The sequence below is a fragment of the Archocentrus centrarchus genome, chromosome 14, assembly GCF_007364275.1.
Source record: "Archocentrus centrarchus isolate MPI-CPG fArcCen1 chromosome 14, fArcCen1, whole genome shotgun sequence".
Classification (NCBI taxonomy): Eukaryota; Metazoa; Chordata; class Actinopteri; order Cichliformes; family Cichlidae; genus Archocentrus; species Archocentrus centrarchus.
The window spans coordinates 25,449,136-25,466,150 of NC_044359.1; the positions used below are offsets into that span (position 1 = coordinate 25,449,136).

The following is a 17,015-nucleotide window of genomic DNA, read 5'->3' on the forward strand; positions in this document are numbered from 1 at the left end:
TTTCGTCTTTTCATTAACAGGACTTCAGACTCAGTCATTATCTAAGTTACAAATATTAGCTCTGACTTTCTGGCTGCAGCGTACCTGTCCACACTCCTCTAAGGGATGATGTGTAGAGTATCAGATATTATTTTTTTTCATACTGCAACTATTCACTGTATTCATTACAGGTTGATTTGATTAGTATACCTGCTGTCTTACAGACTTCAGATTTTCTTCATGATGATGGAACGTACTTAGTATCTTTTCTTTCAGCACTGCAGTGTTTTTACTTTTGTTTTTCTGAAATCATATATTTGTGTTGTTTTTCTTGTGGTCATACACGAATCCATCGAGATCAAGCGAGCGTTTGCCTTTCTACTCCATGGAAAGTTTCTGTCCCGCCTGGGCTCGCCTTAGGACACCTGCGTTACAGTTGGTCAGGTGTACCGCAACAAACTGCCCGCCCGCCCGCCCGCCGCTGTCCCCGGTGCGGGTCATGCACGGTGGGCGCGTGTTAGATTACCTTCTAAACTTCCACAGTTTTCATATGAATATAGAGCCTGTCCACGGTGCACCCCGTTACATTACAGAACTCCAAAACGTGTGTAATATGTAACTTGTGGGTTAACTAAAGCATCAACAAACCCGTGTATTCACAGAGGCACACGGAGCTCGAGCACACATCAGGCCTGCTTAGGGGGAAAACACTGTCACGTGATCAAAAATTTCCCTACGCGGGTCAGGCCGTTGGAATGAAACGCAAACACGTTAATCGTGTTGTGTACTACAGAGTCTTGCAGGTGACTCACTGAACGCACTGTTAGATTTTTCCTATTTCCAAACACAAGACTGAATGCTGCTTTCCACGATCACGGCAAATTTAGCTCTGCCGTATCCTCGAGTCTCTCTTTGCTATGTAGGCCTATACGTGTGCATGTATATGTAAGTCATCTGTTAAGACCTTTAGCGAGACGTTGAATCCATCCTGATAGGTCATGTCAGGCACAAAGTGATAGAAAGTAAATATATGTGCCTTCAAAATAAAAGCATGATCACATGATTTTCTCAGATGGCTTGAGGACTGCGCATGACCTATTAAACTAAATTAAAAAAAAAAAAATTAAAGATGACGTCTTCAGGATGTCTAAGTATTCAGCCAACAGTTCAAAATCCAAAGTTATTCCCTCTATAACAATTTACAGATAGACAAACTAGTCATATTTGTCTTATATTTCGGCTGTGATGTCACCAATCAGGAAAGCGCAAACAAATCTTTCCTTTAGAGCAGCTGGAAACAGCCGCTGGTGTTTTCTTTCAGTCTTTGAACACATGAAGGATGAGTTTAAAAAGCTGAATCATAGATCAGGCAGCTATGAATCACTGCCTCAGTGCGGTTGCTAAAGGCTTTTATTGTGTCTCGAAGAGAGCGGAAATTGCACAAGTCAAACTTGACATTAGGCAGGCGTAACCAAAGACTCACAAGTCCGTGGACTAGATTATAAACACCAGGAGCCGCTGGTGACAGTATGCCGATAAACAGGCAGTCGGACAGCAGGATGAGAGTGACAGAAGTGGAGGAGTTTCTGAGAAAGCCGCCGCCAGGTTTCTCCGTGGAGACTCTCGGATCGGGTTACCGAGTCCGCAGCAACGAGGAGAAGAGCCTGGTGCTCATCGACGACTTCGAGTACCGTGGGAAGAAGATAGTTTTCCAGAACTCACTGGGAAGGTGAGGAAACACACATATATTTCACTGAGATGCGTATGCAATGGATAAGAAAGTCTTTGTTTTATTTTTCACCACAGAAAAGTTAAAATGCACAACTTGTGGGATTATAGCAGCATGAGGACGAGTCTGCTGTCCAAGAAATTCTACCTGCTGACTTCTGCCTGCGAAAACAAAATCTCTGAGAGCAACAAAAAGGCTGCCAGAGAAATCAGAGGTAACGGTCTCCCTGCACATCAGCTGTCATTCACAGTGATCACACTGAAACAATCCCGCAGTAAAAAGAGGTGTGGTGGTGCAAACACGGCTTGTATTGTTAGTGCACATATAGCAGTCAGTATGTTGCAGTACGTGGGCTGCTCTCTGCATGCAGCCTTATTGGGACAGCTGACTCATGCAGGCCTCCAGACTTGGGTGGAGTACACATTACAGTGGCAGCATGCTTCTTAAGTCACATTACACCATGATTTTCTCCTCTCATGTCTTTCTTACTGTTTTCCTCGTGAATTTTTCAGTGCTCAAGCAGTTTGTGGTGTGCATTGATGGCAGCGACCCGTTCATCAAGTGGCAGTTGGAGAGAGGCATGGATGGGACGATCTCCTCTGTTGCCGGAGAAAGCTACAGGGTGGATGTAAGCAGGGCTTTGTGGCACTTCTGTTGCATGAGCCCCCTTTGTTTAGACTCACTCAAGGCTTATAGATTAAATGCTACCTTTCCCTTCATACAGATTGACTTGACTGAAGAAATGGAGAGCTGGGCAGCAACAAACCTGCCATCAGACAACCTCATGAAAGTCAGGCCTGTGTGGAGAGACGCCTCCTTCACCCTCAAATATTATTCTGACGCCCTGTTTGACTTCCCACACTGGCTTGGCTTCAGCAGAAGAAAATTTAAGGTAGGTTTCTTATTCTTCCTACATTTGAGTCTCTTTAGGTGAAAACATTTGTCTAACTGGCTCTGTTCTTGCATCTTTTCCAACTACAGCTGAGAATGACATGAGCCAGCTGAGGATCACAAACAAGGCAAAGTTGAGTTAAACTGGAGCCTCTCTGGTTCTTCGGTAAAGTAGATGAATGGTTAAAATACCAGGCTGCCAGGTGAAGGACTCTCCTACCTCTGGAGATTGCAGGATCTGGTCTCTATTTGCTGCTGGGCCCAGATTTTTCTTCTGTTGAGTGGGTGGAAACCACTGACAGGGACTGAAAAGGAAATTCTGAATGGCACAAAGATTGTTTTGACAAAATAAGTGTATAAACACATTTTGTGTGTGTAAATATTTATTTTCCTAACATGATTTTCAGCTGTTGTACTGTATGAAGGTTTTAAAGGGGTCAAATCTGTGCTGCTGCAAAATGAAATGTTTGTAAACTTTTGTACTTGGTAATTATTTCTTCATGAGAATTACTTTATTTTTTTTTCAATCAAATGCAATAAATGCTTTAAAAACAAAGAATACAGTGTTTTAATGCAACAAAAATTCAGGAGCTGAATGGTGAATGTGGATTGAGGAAAGGTTAAATTACACAAACTGATCTAAGGGATAAGTAGAAGAGCAGATGCAGCATTAGTGATGGTTTCCACGTGCTCCTTGTAGTCGCTGCCGTAGAATCGCACCAGCAGGTAGTTGGCGATGCCCACAATGCACATCAGAAAGAGGAAGGTGATGACCCGTTTTCCAAACAAGTACCCCGGGGTGCTGCACAAATATTAAGAATTAGTAAGATACTGATTCTAAACACATGGAGAGCATACCATCATGTTTGTAGGAATTTACCTTTGAGAGGTTTGTCCCAAGTATCCAACAAAGTACTTCTGCCTGATGACAAGATAGATGATCCCAGCAAAAGCAGCAGGAGCTTCAAACAGGACAGAAAAGAAAAAAAAAGATCCTGTATGTGGATTCATAATACATTATACAGTTTATACCAGGGCTCTTCAACTCCAGGCCTCGAGAGCCCCTGTCCTGCAGGTTTTTAGATGTGTCCCTGATCCAACACACCTGAATCAAATGGCTGAATTACCTCCTCAGTATGCAGTCAAGTTCTCCAGAGACCTGCTAATGACTTCTGTATTTGACTCAGATGTGTTGAAGCAGAGACACATCTAAAACCTGCAGGACAGGGGGTCTCGAGGCCTGGAGTTGAAGAGCCCTGGTCTATACGGACAGCCATGTCAGCCGTGGGTCTTAAATGGTTTCGGTCTATTTTTTTTTCCATCTTTGCTCTGCAGCAGAAACAGCGGTAGTTCAGTCAATAGCGTGCCTCTTTCGACATCTGGATCCAAACTGATTGCAACCAGATTTTGCATGTTGTTGCAGAGACTTGCTTTTGTATCCAGCCTCAAGTGGCCACTAGAGGAACTGCAGTGTTTTCTTCACTCAGGCTTTGGCTTTTATTTTTAGGCCTGCAGGTTGCCACTTAATTGCAGCAACATCATGAAATGTGTAACAATTACATAGAAATGCAACACTGGAGAATCCACAACCCTTTGGCCACAGAACGCTAATGTCCGTAAAGTCACGTAAGGCGCAGATCTGAAAATACCTGTGTTTCAAGCATATTGTATTCAATAAAGAGAGAGGAAACACTCTTCTAAATGTTTGCCTTTGCTTCCTCGGTTACGTTTGCTCTGTGGGGGGAGTGTACTGTGTACAGCCTGCTTTTGCATTCATGAATGATTACCTTGACTGAGACACAGACCAGCACACCACATCACTGCCAAGAAAGTGGGGTAAGCATCCATGCAGTTGCGACTAGAAGAAGTGTAAACAAAGGCTGTTATTAGCACATTTCAAGGAAACCGCCTGCAACGAGGAACTATGAAGCAACGGCAGATTGGTTCTTTTCTTTTCTTGAGTGTTTGAGGTGCAAAGTTGGAAAAAAAAATGCCGTTATGGGCAGTGTTGGGGAAAACACACTGAAATTATAGTTCCCAAGTACTTCACAATGGAAGAGAGGCTGAAACACATCAAAACGACCTTACTGGGAAGTTCAGTTTGCTAAACTAAAGCTGCTTAGAAAATGTAGTTTAACACTACTTTACAAAAAAAAAAGGGTGGTGGTGGTGGTGGTGGTGGTGGGGGGGTTTGACTATGTAGAGTGCTTAACAAATCAATTAGATCACCTGTCATAAAAACAAGGACCACAGACTTTTTAGAAATCTGTCAAAAGATGTGTTTAAAACTGAAAATGATGTTATTTATTAGGATAATAAACTGAAAATCGAGCTGGCACATGAGACTTCTCCCAGAATTCAGAAATTAATCAAGCATAACATTCAGGAATGCAAGTAAATAATTGTAATCTGGTGTCTTAATTTTGAAGAAAAAAAAAAAAAGCACTTTAGTATTTATTTCTGCTTTTTTGTAAAACATTAAATTTGAACATTCATGAATAGCAACAACAGCAATTCTATTTTAGAGGTTCAGATCACCTTAAAGACAGAAGTGGCTCAGATATTTCCTTTTAAACGCGGGAAATGAGCTGTTGCTTCAGACTGAGGCATTTTTTCAGTTACAGATATTAGAGTTGGTATTTCTGGCTGGAGCGTACTTGTCAAAACTCATTTAAGTGATGAACTGAGTGGAACATCAAGCATCATTAACTGGCTCCAACTGACGAGTATGTTAATTAAAGATTTATTCCTGCTCTCTTACAGGCTTCAAATTTTGGTCCGAGAATATTTATATCAGAATCAGAGTATCACAACATACAGTTTATAGATATATATATATAAAAAAAAGCTTTTCACCAACCACATCTGATGCTATCAAGGTGCCATTTTCATATCATCTGATTCTGATTTATATATTAAATGCGAATGCATTTTCAATTCACTTATAAAGTGCCAGTTTACAGCAACAGATACAGCAGACAAATAAATACACTGAACATTTGTTTCACCGGCAGCTATTCAAATAAGGTCAGTGCCAGACAGCTTTTTCCCCTGCCTGGGAAATGAGGATCAGGCAAATGAGGACCACCTCTGAATAGAATTAATATTCAGTGGCTCATAAGGGCGAATGGAAAGCTTATTAGGAAACAAATATAATATTGTTTCATTGCACTGGTGTTGATGTTACAATAGTGAACAAAGTGTTGAAGAAAGGGCACTTACTTGGCACAAGACACTCTCTCAAAAGCCGATGTGCGGATATTTTGGTTCTTGCATTCCCTCTCTACCTTCTGTGCAAAAGAAACTTAAAACCAGAGAGCCGAGGTTCAACATCTACCACATCTACAATATTTAAGTTTCTCTTTGAGTTTCTCACCATTCTGAAGCACGCTGATGAGGGTGACGATGACCAGGAGGTAGATGTTTTCCACCACTTTGCTGGAGTCCATGATTATCGCGTGAGCTGTAGGAACAGGTGGCTGCTGGGGCTGAGGGAGACAGAGCTTCTCTTTCACATTAAAATGGGCGTATTTAAAGTCACTACACAGTAAAAATTCCAGTGTTAATTTCACACCCACAGTGTTAATTTCAACACCGACAAAGTGTCTATATGTGTCCACACTACCTGGTGTTAAAATAACATTTGTGAAAGTGTTAAAAGATTGACACCCATTTTTTTGTTAAATTAACACCAGACATTGTTTACTATTCAACAATACCAGGTGTCACATTAACATTACAGTGGTGTTGGTGTTAAAACGTAATGTTAAAAGTAACACCAGTATAGTGTTACTCACAAAACAAAATGTGGTGTTAAAAAGGTAAATTATGCACACCACAAGGTGTCAATACAAACCAAATCCAGTGGAAAAATATATAATAAATATTCAAAACATTACACAGAAATGGAAAGTTTAACTTTTATTAAACCCATTTAAATATTAAAGACCTTCAATGCACAGCTCATATAAAACAGCAGCGGGGCACAATATATGTTATTTCATCACTGTCAGCTGAAAACTGCCTGTCGTAAGGCTGATAATATATCAGATCAGAGATACAGATAACAGCAAACACATCATCCACAATCTCTATTCTGAAAGCATTCAGATGATCATCAAAATACTCTGTAATGACTTTAGCAGTCAAAAGAAATGCTTCATCATCCTTGACTATGATGTTAACAATTTTTTGAAAAACAGGCATTTCATTTTCAGTACTTGTACAGACAATCATTCCAATATGGTATTCTGTTCCAAAGTTTTTCACCCATGAAGCTGTGGATACACAAGGCACATTCAACCTGGGGCAAGACCTTAAGACCTCACTGAAATCTAGTTCACTTATTGGGTAATCTTTAAGAGGACCAAACTGAAACCTTTGAAAGTAAAAATTCTCCCAATGAAAAGCCAGCTGCCTCTGGTGCTTCTTTACCAGTGTTTTGGTTATGTTCTTAAAGTTCTTCACAGATTTCTTGAAGAAATTGTGTTTACCTTCAAATCTCATACACCACACATGGATGAGTGGTCCTATTTTTCTGATGCATCTGGGGTAATGAATCATCAGATGATGTTTTGGAATCAGCTTCTTGTCTGTAAATACAGACTTAAAGAGTTTATGATGGTCAGAAATCAAATGCTTTAAGAAATAAGTCATACCATCTGTGATTTTTGGTGAGAACACAATATTGACAATTTGAATCAAGAGAAGAATTACCCTCCAGTAGCTGTTATTCCTATTAATTATATCTCCAAAAATCAAGGGTGTATTGCGTAAGAGGCACCATGACTGAATAGCATTGAGGCCAAGGTCATTGCTACCATCAATTTTGACTGCACTAGGTCTGTTGTTTCTCTCAAGGTATCCATAGTTAAAGCTCTGTATCCTTTCTGAAAGGGTGTTTAAATCTATGGAAGTCCTAACCATGTACTGAAAAAGAAGCTGAAGTTCATACTGCACAACACCTTCCAAAAGGTCATGCATAATATCAACTGCGTAATTGTTTGAACAATGAAAATACTGCAGTGCATTAAGAGGACATTCTCTTTTTACACCAAAAGAATGGACAAGAATGGGATTTTGTGCCACAGCATTGAAATGTTCTGAATAGAGCTCTTTTGTGCGAAAAATTAGGTCTTGGTCATCCTCACTGAATACTGACTGAAGCTTTGTTTTATCAGTTAAACAAAATCGACAACAGTAAGTTGCACTGAACGATTCAACCAAGCCAAAAAGGCTATGCAATGCCAAATTATCACCAGTAACCTGAACAATTGAACCCCTTAATGGTGTATCAGAAAATGGGACCTTAATACCTTCTGTCTCGAGACATTTCAAGTCATTAACAAGAGGCTGCAAGACTGGACCAAAACCGTACTTCTTTAAGTCCTCGGCATGGAAAAGAGAAACTAGATGAATGTTCATCAAAACTGAATTGAGTTTAGCTGGCAAATTTCTTAAAATAAAATAAATACAGCCAAGTTTATGTGAACCCCTTTTGGGTCCCAGTGGATTTGCCGTTTCAAAATCATCGTAATACAGCTGTATTTGGAGTGCATGTTCTTGCTCTGAAAATAATGAGTGATTTCTGAGATAGGAACCATCATTGATGTCTCTATATATCCCATCTTCATGACACTTTACCTGTTGAAAGCAGGTACTGAGTTCTTGGTTGGTGAACAATGAATCAAGAGTTCCTAAAATAGGTACATACATAAATTTGTCATTAACAGGAATTTGACTGTATACACCTGTGGTTTTATCCAAACGTGTATCATAACGTACTCCAAGAACATGCTCTACTGGTTCAACAATTTTCCATTTTTTTTCAAAATACTTTTGCCTCTTTCTTTCAGTGTTAAGGTGTGTGAATGGATTTTCTATGTTCTCAAAACATTCTCTGACTTTGTTTAAGGTTTGTTCATTCACCTCAGATGAAAGACACTTAAGAACGGCATCTTGTGCTTGAATATGAACATCATTAACAACCTCCTCCATTGAACAAGTTAAAGACTGCACAATATTTTCAGAAACTCCAGCTGCTTGAACTTGGGCAATAACAGAGCTACACATATCCATTAACTGCTTCTTTTTAGCATGACTTTGTTGACCATCAGAAGAGCTACTCAATGGGTCATGAGCAGAAACATCATCTGTCTCAACACTATCTGTACCAACATTGCCCTTATAAACAGAATCTGTGGCAAATGTGTCTCCATGTGCTTTCAGCAAGTGCTTCTTGAACCCAGAATACGTGTAAAAAACAGATGAACAGCCATGTTCCCCACATTTCAAACGCAATTTGTGCCCTGGATACAAAGCATGACTAAATTTCAAATGCTGGAAAAGAGTTGAACAATTTCTGTGCTGAACCTTACAAATGTAACATGTTAGCATATTCAAGTGTTGTTAATCCTCACTCTAATTTTCTTGACTCTGGGGCTCTCTTTTGTTGTTGCAACATCAATGCCATAAACCGTTGTTTGGATGAATGTGTAGAAGTTGAGGAGGGTTGCATCATAGGACACAGCAAACACAAAGTGTGCCTTAAACAGTTCATCGAAGGCAGCCACTGCAGTCTGTGCCACACAGGGAATGGGCTTCTGATCCAGGATGATGTAGAATTTCTGTATCCTGCTCTTCTTTTCTCCAACGCAGAGGAGGAAGGGCTGTGCAGATCCAACTTTGGCAAGGAAGGTCGCCATGCTTGTCCCCACCTAAGATTGAGAGACAGCATGTTAGAAATGATTGCTCTTATTCCCTCACAAGCAACAAATTAAGGACATTTTATTATTTGTTTTTTTTTTTTTGGGGGGGGGGGGGGGGGCACAGTGGTTAGCACTGCTGCCTCAGTTAGAATACCATCTGGAAGGCCTGGGTTTGATTCCACCTTGGCCCAGGCCCCTCCCTCTCTCCCTGTGTGGAGTTTGCATGTTCTCCCCGTGTCTGCGTGGGTTTCCTCCGGGTACTCCGGTTTCCTCCCACAGTCCAAACACATGCACTTACTGGGGTTAGGTTAATTGGAAACTCTAAATTACCCATAGGTGTGAATGTGAGTGTGGATGTTGTCTGTCTCCCTGTTTTGGCCCTGCAACAGGCTGGCGACCTGTACAGGGTGTACCCTGCCGCTCGCCCTATGTCAGCTGGGATAGACTCCAGCCCCTCCCCCCCCCGCAACCCTGAATAGGATAAGCAGAAGTGAATGGATGGGTGGATATTTCACTTTTTAAATTTAGTTTTAGAAAAGTGAGACCTATTTACTGTAAGTGAAGCAAAGTAATTCATGCCAAAAACATACCTTCATGAACTTGATAACACGGTCAGCAGCCTGAGGTGCACTAATTTTTCCCTGTCTTTTCCCCTTCGCGGTTGGAGGCAAGAGATGAACCAGCAGGAGAATAGCTGCCAGGTCACTATCCCATTCTAATGAAATAACACACACCATCTTAAGAATCACAGCATGCAAATGCATATGTAGAGAGATCTATTAATACCTACCATAATCACTTGATTCCTCCTGAGTGGACAGAAGGTCATCCAGATGAGCACTCTGTCGAAGGCTTTTGCTGACAGTGGTGACCCTCGGTTTATAGAATGTTGGCCATCTTGCGATGAACTTCCCCGAGATGTCTTCTCCAAAGAGCATGATGAAGTCCTGCTCAATCTAGCACAGAGAAAAAAAATGCCATCACAATCCAATTCAACAAATCAATCAGTTAATTAAATCTGTCTGAGTTTCTTACTAAGCCTGGTGTATCCAAGAATCTTGGGAAGTGATCCAAGATGAGTGATGACTGGTCCAGATCATGAAGCATATTCTGTCTATGCTTAAATGTTGCCTTCATTTTCTCCCTGACAACTTCCTGGTCTGATGAATGTTTCATCATGGACATTGCTTCTTTGCATCCATCACCAAACAGCTGTTCAGATGTTAAGGTCTCCCTCAGAGTTCTCGGACCGCCTTGATGAGCAGACTTGGAGCTCCTCTTGAAGTCACTTGCAGTGTTACGCTGAACTGTTTTCAATCGATAGGCCAGATAGCCCTGTCCACTGAGAGGATCATAGTAATGCTCCTATCACAGAACAGAACAGACAAGACAAACTGTCTATTACATTCCATTCAAAAGGACAATTACAGCTGGGCTGCAACGGTTAATCGACACCCCCCCCCCCCCAAAATTAATAAAAGTCCAAACAGATTTTGACCCAAGAAGAGAACATTCAGGGTTCCTGCAAATTAATACTCACATAGCCAGTCGGTGAGCCATTATCTTTCAAACTGGGGAAGAGGGTGACAATTCCCAGGGCGTAGGTAATGCGAATGTTGACAGGAGGGACTCTCCTAAAAAACAATTCAATAAAAATATTGCCATTTCACATAGGGATTAAACAAACACACCAACTGTGCAAAGGGTTATGAATAGAAATTATATATTTAATGTATTCAATAAGTAAACTTAAAACCTCTTAAGCCCCTTCTCAGCAATTACAAACTATTTGAATAATCATTATGTTAATTGTTTTTCAAATAATTCTGACATTTCTGTGGATTTCATACATGTATGTGTTTAACTAAGATGAAATTACAGTGCAACCAGTTGAAAAAATAAAGGTTAAATTCCGCCCCCATACAGATGGCTGAGACTTATTGATTACATACCCATGACTTTCAATCATATCCGCCACTAAAATGTTGACAAGTTTCTTTCTTGTTGGATCAGAGAGACTTCTGGTCTTGTTGTACTCTTTTATTACATCTTCTCCTCCTGGTTTTTGGTGCAGAGCTACATAGACAATCTGCAACAGATTTCACATGTCATCCTGCTATGAATTTTAAAAATGGATCAACGTTCTATTTCCAACCTTGAACCAACTCACATTTTTTGCCATCTCACTGTCAGGTGGTCCTTCAACCAGTCGTCTTCTCTGTGCTTTGGTGTTCTCTGTAATCACTGTAGAAGATGAGCTTGCTGAGCTTGGAGACTCGACTGACGAGAATGAGCCATCTTCAGAACTGAAGGAAGCATCTGTGACCTCACTCTGATCAACAGGGGCCACTGTATAAAATTTAGAAACTTCATTAGTAAACAAATTAAAATAACTTTCGCTTTATATATATTTTTAAATGCATTAGAAGTAACACTTGTTTTAATGCTTTTATGTCTTACCAAAGCGCTCAGTGACTACTTTGAAAGATACTGTAGCAGACCTCAGGAGTTCATCAAAAATATCAGCATCCACATCGACTCCAGATGAGTCCTTCAGGTCTACAGAGACTCCACTTGCCAAGTTGAATTTAGCATGAACTGGAAGGGAACAAAAATACTCATCTTAACCTGCTAATTTAAAACATGGTTAGAACTGTAAAGGGACAATCACATTTATAATTAAAATATATTTCAAATAACATTTTCAGACAATGAGCTGCTGGTTAAAATAGTAAATTTTATCATGAAGTGTTGCCTCTATTGTTGAACACAGTTCACCAAAATTTTACATAACCATTTTTATGAACAATAATGAATGAATTATTACTCCAACAAAGCTCATTACTTCAATAAAGAGAGGGGAATTAATAAACAGGCTGGACATGAGGAACACATAGATGGGCCTAAATCTTTCTACTAAGAATTGTTAGACAAATCCACATCTTCTTTTTTGGGCAACATAAATTACCCCTGTCCAAGTTTTGACATGCCATCCTCCAAACCAATAATTATTTATGCAGTGACCACATTTTATCCTTTAGGTCCAACATGCAATTACACTTAGCAGAACCCACCAACATATTTTGAAATTGGTTAAGAGTTGTTCATTTTTCAACTCCATTACATGACTTCCCAGAGTTTATGTCCCAGACTGTTGGCAAAGGCACGGCACTGGTGCTGATTAAAATGCAGATTCCTAAAGGCCAAAAACTATCTTTATGATGGGGAAAGACATTTGAGTTAGAAAAACTAAGCTTGCTTTATTTAATGGCAGCTTCCATATCAACATAATTAGCACTGAACTTACCCTCTTGAATGAATTTCAAGTAATCATAGCAGTCATCTGTCACTGGAACCCGAACCCATTTCTGGACTGCCTGATGCTCCACCTGCACCAGCATTTCTCCAGAACAAAAATGGACACATTCCAAGCTTTGACAACACATTACAGATATTTTAAAGAAGCACTGGTGCTGAAAACTAATGTTTGACTATAGCTTTCTGAACACAAGTAGCGCTGCAACTATGGATTATTTTTGTAATCAAGTATTTTATTGATTACTTCATCCATTAATCAAGTAATCGGATAAGAAATTATTTTTCATATTAACAGTTCATCTGCATATTTTAACTTCCATACTGCTCATTTTTCTCTGTCTCTGTAAGTCTGTAACTGTGTTTACAGGAACAAGCCCTGCTGTTTTGGACTAGAAAAACGTTTCCTTTCAGGCCACCTGAGCTCACCATCTCAGTAATGGCTGCGCAAGTGCAGACATCACTTAAAACAGCTGCTGAAAAGAAAAAAAAAAAAAAGAAAAAAAAAGAAACTAACATTCTCTGCACAGCAAGTACAACGCACATGCGCACACCCACAGCACAGCGCAGTGGGGGCGTGGAAAAACCTGTCAGCGAATATCCACTCCAGTTAAAGGGTCCCTAATGTGAATGAAATGCTCCGCTTACACGGAGACACCTAAGCTGCAGCATTAAAAGGAAACATCGAAGCAACAAATTTGTATCGAAGATTTTTAGGATTATTTGAGTTACTCGAGGAATTGTTGCAGCCCTAAATTTTGCATTAAATGTTCAATTTGTGTATCAAAATACATGAAGGTTGGTATTTACCTTTCATGCTTTGATTTTTTTTTTTTTTAAATAGAAAGCCTGAAATTTTCCTTTGCTCTTCCCTTTTCCTCTAACTTCTCCCGTTTATGCCGGTTGTCATTTTGATTTCTGTAGCCCACGAAATCAAGTGTGCGCACACCCGTTGTGAATGAAACTGCCCCTGCTCTGTGGTAGATGGCAAATTTTGTTTAAATGATATAAGCGCAAACGGCGATGATAGCGAGCTATCCCAGGCGGAGTCAGCTCCTGTTTGTTAAATGCAATGACAGCAGAGGTCCAAAAGTAAAACTATGAAATCCTCAGCCGTGCGCGAGGGCGCCTCAGCAAGGTTCAGAGCCTGGCGATCAATGGCTAGCTAGCATGGTTTTTGGAGGGAACGTCCCCCACGTCCTCTTGAAGGCTCATTAGCAGTTTGTATTGCTAGCTTTGTAAATGCACACATCGACAATATTTAAGGCCATACCGCCAGACGTGTCATATTTACGCTGTAAAATGACTACTAGAACTGACCAAATATAATATTAGAATTCAAATTTACCGCTCCCTAGATTTGGTAAAATGGCGGGACCTTGAATTTGGTGAACTTTCCATTCAAAATAGGTTAAATATAGTATATTTTTTGATGTCACAAACTAAAAAGCACATTTCTATCAAAACATCAAGTCTGGACATTTAGCTTACCTTTAGGAAGTAATTTTGTCTTCTGCGGGTTAAAAGAAACGGTAATGTCCGACCGAGCGACTGCTGGAAACCGACAGAAAGCAGACGGCACTTTGCAGCCGTAAAGCGAAGGCGTGGCTTAAGCAACACCAACTAATTAACGCTTGAATTTAACAACTTAAATATGTAAGAACTTACACCGGCAGTGTTATTTTACAGCTGTGTGTTGTTAATACAACACCAACACTTTTTATTTAACACTACACCTAAGATTTTAACACTGGCATTTTTACTGTGTAGCAGATCATAATCCTGATCTTTCCCTCCATGTTATCATGTTGTCCTCGTACCACCTCCATCCCACAACGCACCCGTTTGTAGCTTCCCCTTTATGTAAATGATGCTCTGGCTCAATACAGAGGACTGCAAATAACTTTTCTGCTACTTCCTCTGTGCGCTTATGTAAGATGAGATTGCATGTAAACACATGCTTTGCAAAATTAAAAACATTAACATTAATGTCAGTAATTTTACTTAACACGAGTAGCGTTGAGTAAAATTATGAAAAAGCCAGACACTTGACGTACTTCTGGTAAATAATCAAGACCATGCATGAAAAAATGTGTGACCATATGCAACACGGTGCAAAAGACTGTCACGTTTGCTGCTGTGGCTGACATAGTGGAGGACCCCAGTGCAGGACTTCACAAGATGAGGAGCTTAGAGTAAACTTTAATAAAGAGTCTTGACTTAAACATAACTTGGAGCATAAACTTGAACCAGCAACGTGGAGCATAAACACGAAGCACATGGCACTAAATACACAAAGGGATGATGAGGGAATGGGCCACAGGTGGTGAGCATGGCTGAACATAATTTTGCAAAGGACACGGGAAAGCAACCTAAATACAAGCACACAGGACAAAGGACTGTCAAAATAAAACAGGAGGTAACCTAACCAAATACATGGAGACTCAACACAGGGAGACTGACACACAGAGGAAAACTGACCAAAACAGAAAGCTAAATGTAACACACAGGGAAACCCAAACACCACACAAGGAAACAACGGGAAGGGAAACTAAACACAGAAGGGCCAAGACACAGACAACGCACACAGGAACACAGGGAAGACCAGAACTAATATGGAAAACTAAACAGAAAACAAAGGCAAACTAAAATCCTAAACACAACCAGAAATAAAACAAAACAGAACTTCACAAATACAGTGGAGGATCTGTCATGTTTGAGGCTGGATTTCAGCCAGTGGTGTCGGGGAACTTGTCAAAACTGTTGGCAAAAAAGTACCATCAGATCTCAATCCACCATGCAATACCATCTGAAAAGTGTCTGGAAAGTGGCAACAGCTTCATTTTTCAGCATGACAATGATCCCAAACACACTTAAAACGCAGTAAAAGCATACCTGGATAGAAAAACACACAGTAGAACACTATCATGTCATGGATTGGCCTCCCCAGAGCCTTAACATTATTTAAGCAGTGGGGATCATCTGGACAAAGAGTGGAGCAAAAAGCAGCCAGCCTTCAAGAAGCCTGGACAACTATTCCTGAAGACTACTTACAGAAATTACAAGGAAGCTGCCTCAGAGAGTTCAGGCTGTGCTGAAGAATAAAGGTGGACATGCCAAATATTGTCTTTCAGCAGCGTTAGAATTATACAAACTCAGTTTTTTCCATGTATGTTTGCAACTGATTCAATAAATCATTGCACCTATTTTTCATTTTTCTAGCAAAACATGTATGCCATAACAGACCCATAATATATATTTTTTCCTACAGACATTTTAACTTGTATGTAGAAAAACCCCAATAATTGTTCAATATACACAAGAATACAAGTACAAAAATAGTTGCTCTAAGTGTGTTGACCATTTTCATGTGCATAGTTATCGTTAGCCTACTTGTAGCTATGTACTCTTCACCAGTCTGCTGTGAATAGGGGTTAAGTATAATAAGCTATAGGTGCTGTTAAGATGCCTCATTGGCTGGTTTATGCTGACTTAGCCCACTTACAGTCAAACAGCACCTGCATGCGCTTTTCAAAGGAAATGCAACTTCCTTGTTTTTTTCATTTTTTCAAGTCTTATATTGAATGAACCTGATACCCTCTCGTATCGATTGAATCTAAATGAACACGTCCTCCACTTTATAAAGGGCTGAACGAATAAAATCTCTTGAAATGAATGGCATTATAGGAAAAATGCAGCTGTAAATGCTTTTTTAGGTTATTTTAGAGCCTCTTTCCTAAGACCTACAGTATAGCTCTGTAGCTGCGAACATGGCTCTAACACCTTTGTTTGCCACACATGCAAATGCAGAGGAGCTGAGACTGAGGAGCTAGCTTAAAACATGTTGTATTTAAGCTTTCGGGGAACGAATGGCTAGTGTTATTTTAGTGGCGCTACACTCTTACGTTTTCGTGCGGCACACACTTGTATTTAAACACTGCTATGATAAGGTGAAGCCGTAACTCCCATATGGTCTAGCGGTTAGGATTCCTGGTTTTCACCCAGGCGGCCCGGGTTCGACTCCCGGTATGGGAACGACGCTTTTTTTTTTTTTTTTTGGTGTGGCGTGGTGGTTAGCACTGCTGCGTCACAGGTCCGGGTTCGAGTCCACCTTGGCTCAGGCCTCTCTGTTGATGGAGTTTGCATGTTCTCCCCGTGTCTGCGTGGGTTTCCTCCCACAGTCCACAGTTGTCTGCCTCTGTGTTCGCCCTGCGACAGGCTGGCGACCTGTACAGGGTGTATCCTCCCTCTCGCACTATGTCAGCTGGGATCGCGACCCTGATAAGCGGAAGTGGATGGATTAAATACCGACTGTTCACAATATTTAGATCATGGTTGGTTATATTGCTGAGGTCAAAATTTACAACATATGTAAATTTCCATCCACCTTTTTC

General features: G+C 40.4%; 3 protein-coding genes and 1 non-coding gene across 5 annotated transcripts; 2 read left to right on the forward strand and 2 right to left on the reverse strand.

The window, feature by feature from the left end:
- The first annotated feature begins 1,414 nt into the window (after nt 1-1,414).
- On the forward strand, nt 1,415-3,145 carry medag (mesenteric estrogen dependent adipogenesis). Of its 2 annotated transcripts, none has more exons than XM_030746876.1 (5): nt 1,415-1,708; nt 1,819-1,922; nt 2,221-2,336; nt 2,433-2,600; nt 2,690-3,145. In XM_030746876.1, exons 1-5 carry the CDS (start codon nt 1,509-1,511, stop codon nt 2,702-2,704), a joined length of 603 nt encoding a protein of 200 aa, XP_030602736.1. In that variant the 5' UTR covers nt 1,415-1,508; the 3' UTR covers nt 2,705-3,145. The 2 variants fall into 2 exon arrangements, with proteins under 2 accessions (XP_030602736.1, XP_030602735.1); XM_030746875.1 differs by having other exon boundaries at nt 1,786-1,922; nt 2,690-3,139.
- alox5ap (arachidonate 5-lipoxygenase-activating protein) lies at nt 3,065-14,518 on the reverse strand. Its single transcript, XM_030746877.1, has 6 exons — nt 14,391-14,518; nt 5,976-6,142; nt 5,822-5,903; nt 4,387-4,457; nt 3,480-3,561; nt 3,065-3,401 (listed from the first exon to the last, which is right to left on the reverse strand). Exons 2-6 carry the CDS (start codon nt 6,046-6,048, stop codon nt 3,239-3,241), a joined length of 471 nt encoding a protein of 156 aa, XP_030602737.1. The 5' UTR covers nt 6,049-6,142; nt 14,391-14,518; the 3' UTR covers nt 3,065-3,238.
- LOC115791460 (uncharacterized) lies at nt 8,998-14,355 on the reverse strand. The gene is made up of 10 exons (XM_030745547.1): nt 14,113-14,355; nt 12,614-12,709; nt 11,767-11,904; nt 11,477-11,655; nt 11,259-11,395; nt 10,847-10,940; nt 10,342-10,671; nt 10,097-10,262; nt 9,897-10,021; nt 8,998-9,315 (listed from the first exon to the last, which is right to left on the reverse strand). Exons 2-10 carry the CDS (start codon nt 12,705-12,707, stop codon nt 8,998-9,000), a joined length of 1,581 nt encoding a protein of 526 aa, XP_030601407.1. The 5' UTR covers nt 12,708-12,709; nt 14,113-14,355.
- A 2,066-nt stretch (nt 14,519-16,584) lies between the features above and the next one.
- trnae-uuc (transfer RNA glutamic acid (anticodon UUC)) lies at nt 16,585-16,656 on the forward strand. Its single transcript has one exon. It is a non-coding gene; the product is annotated as a tRNA-Glu (tRNA).
- Nucleotides 16,657-17,015: the final 359 nt, after the last annotated feature.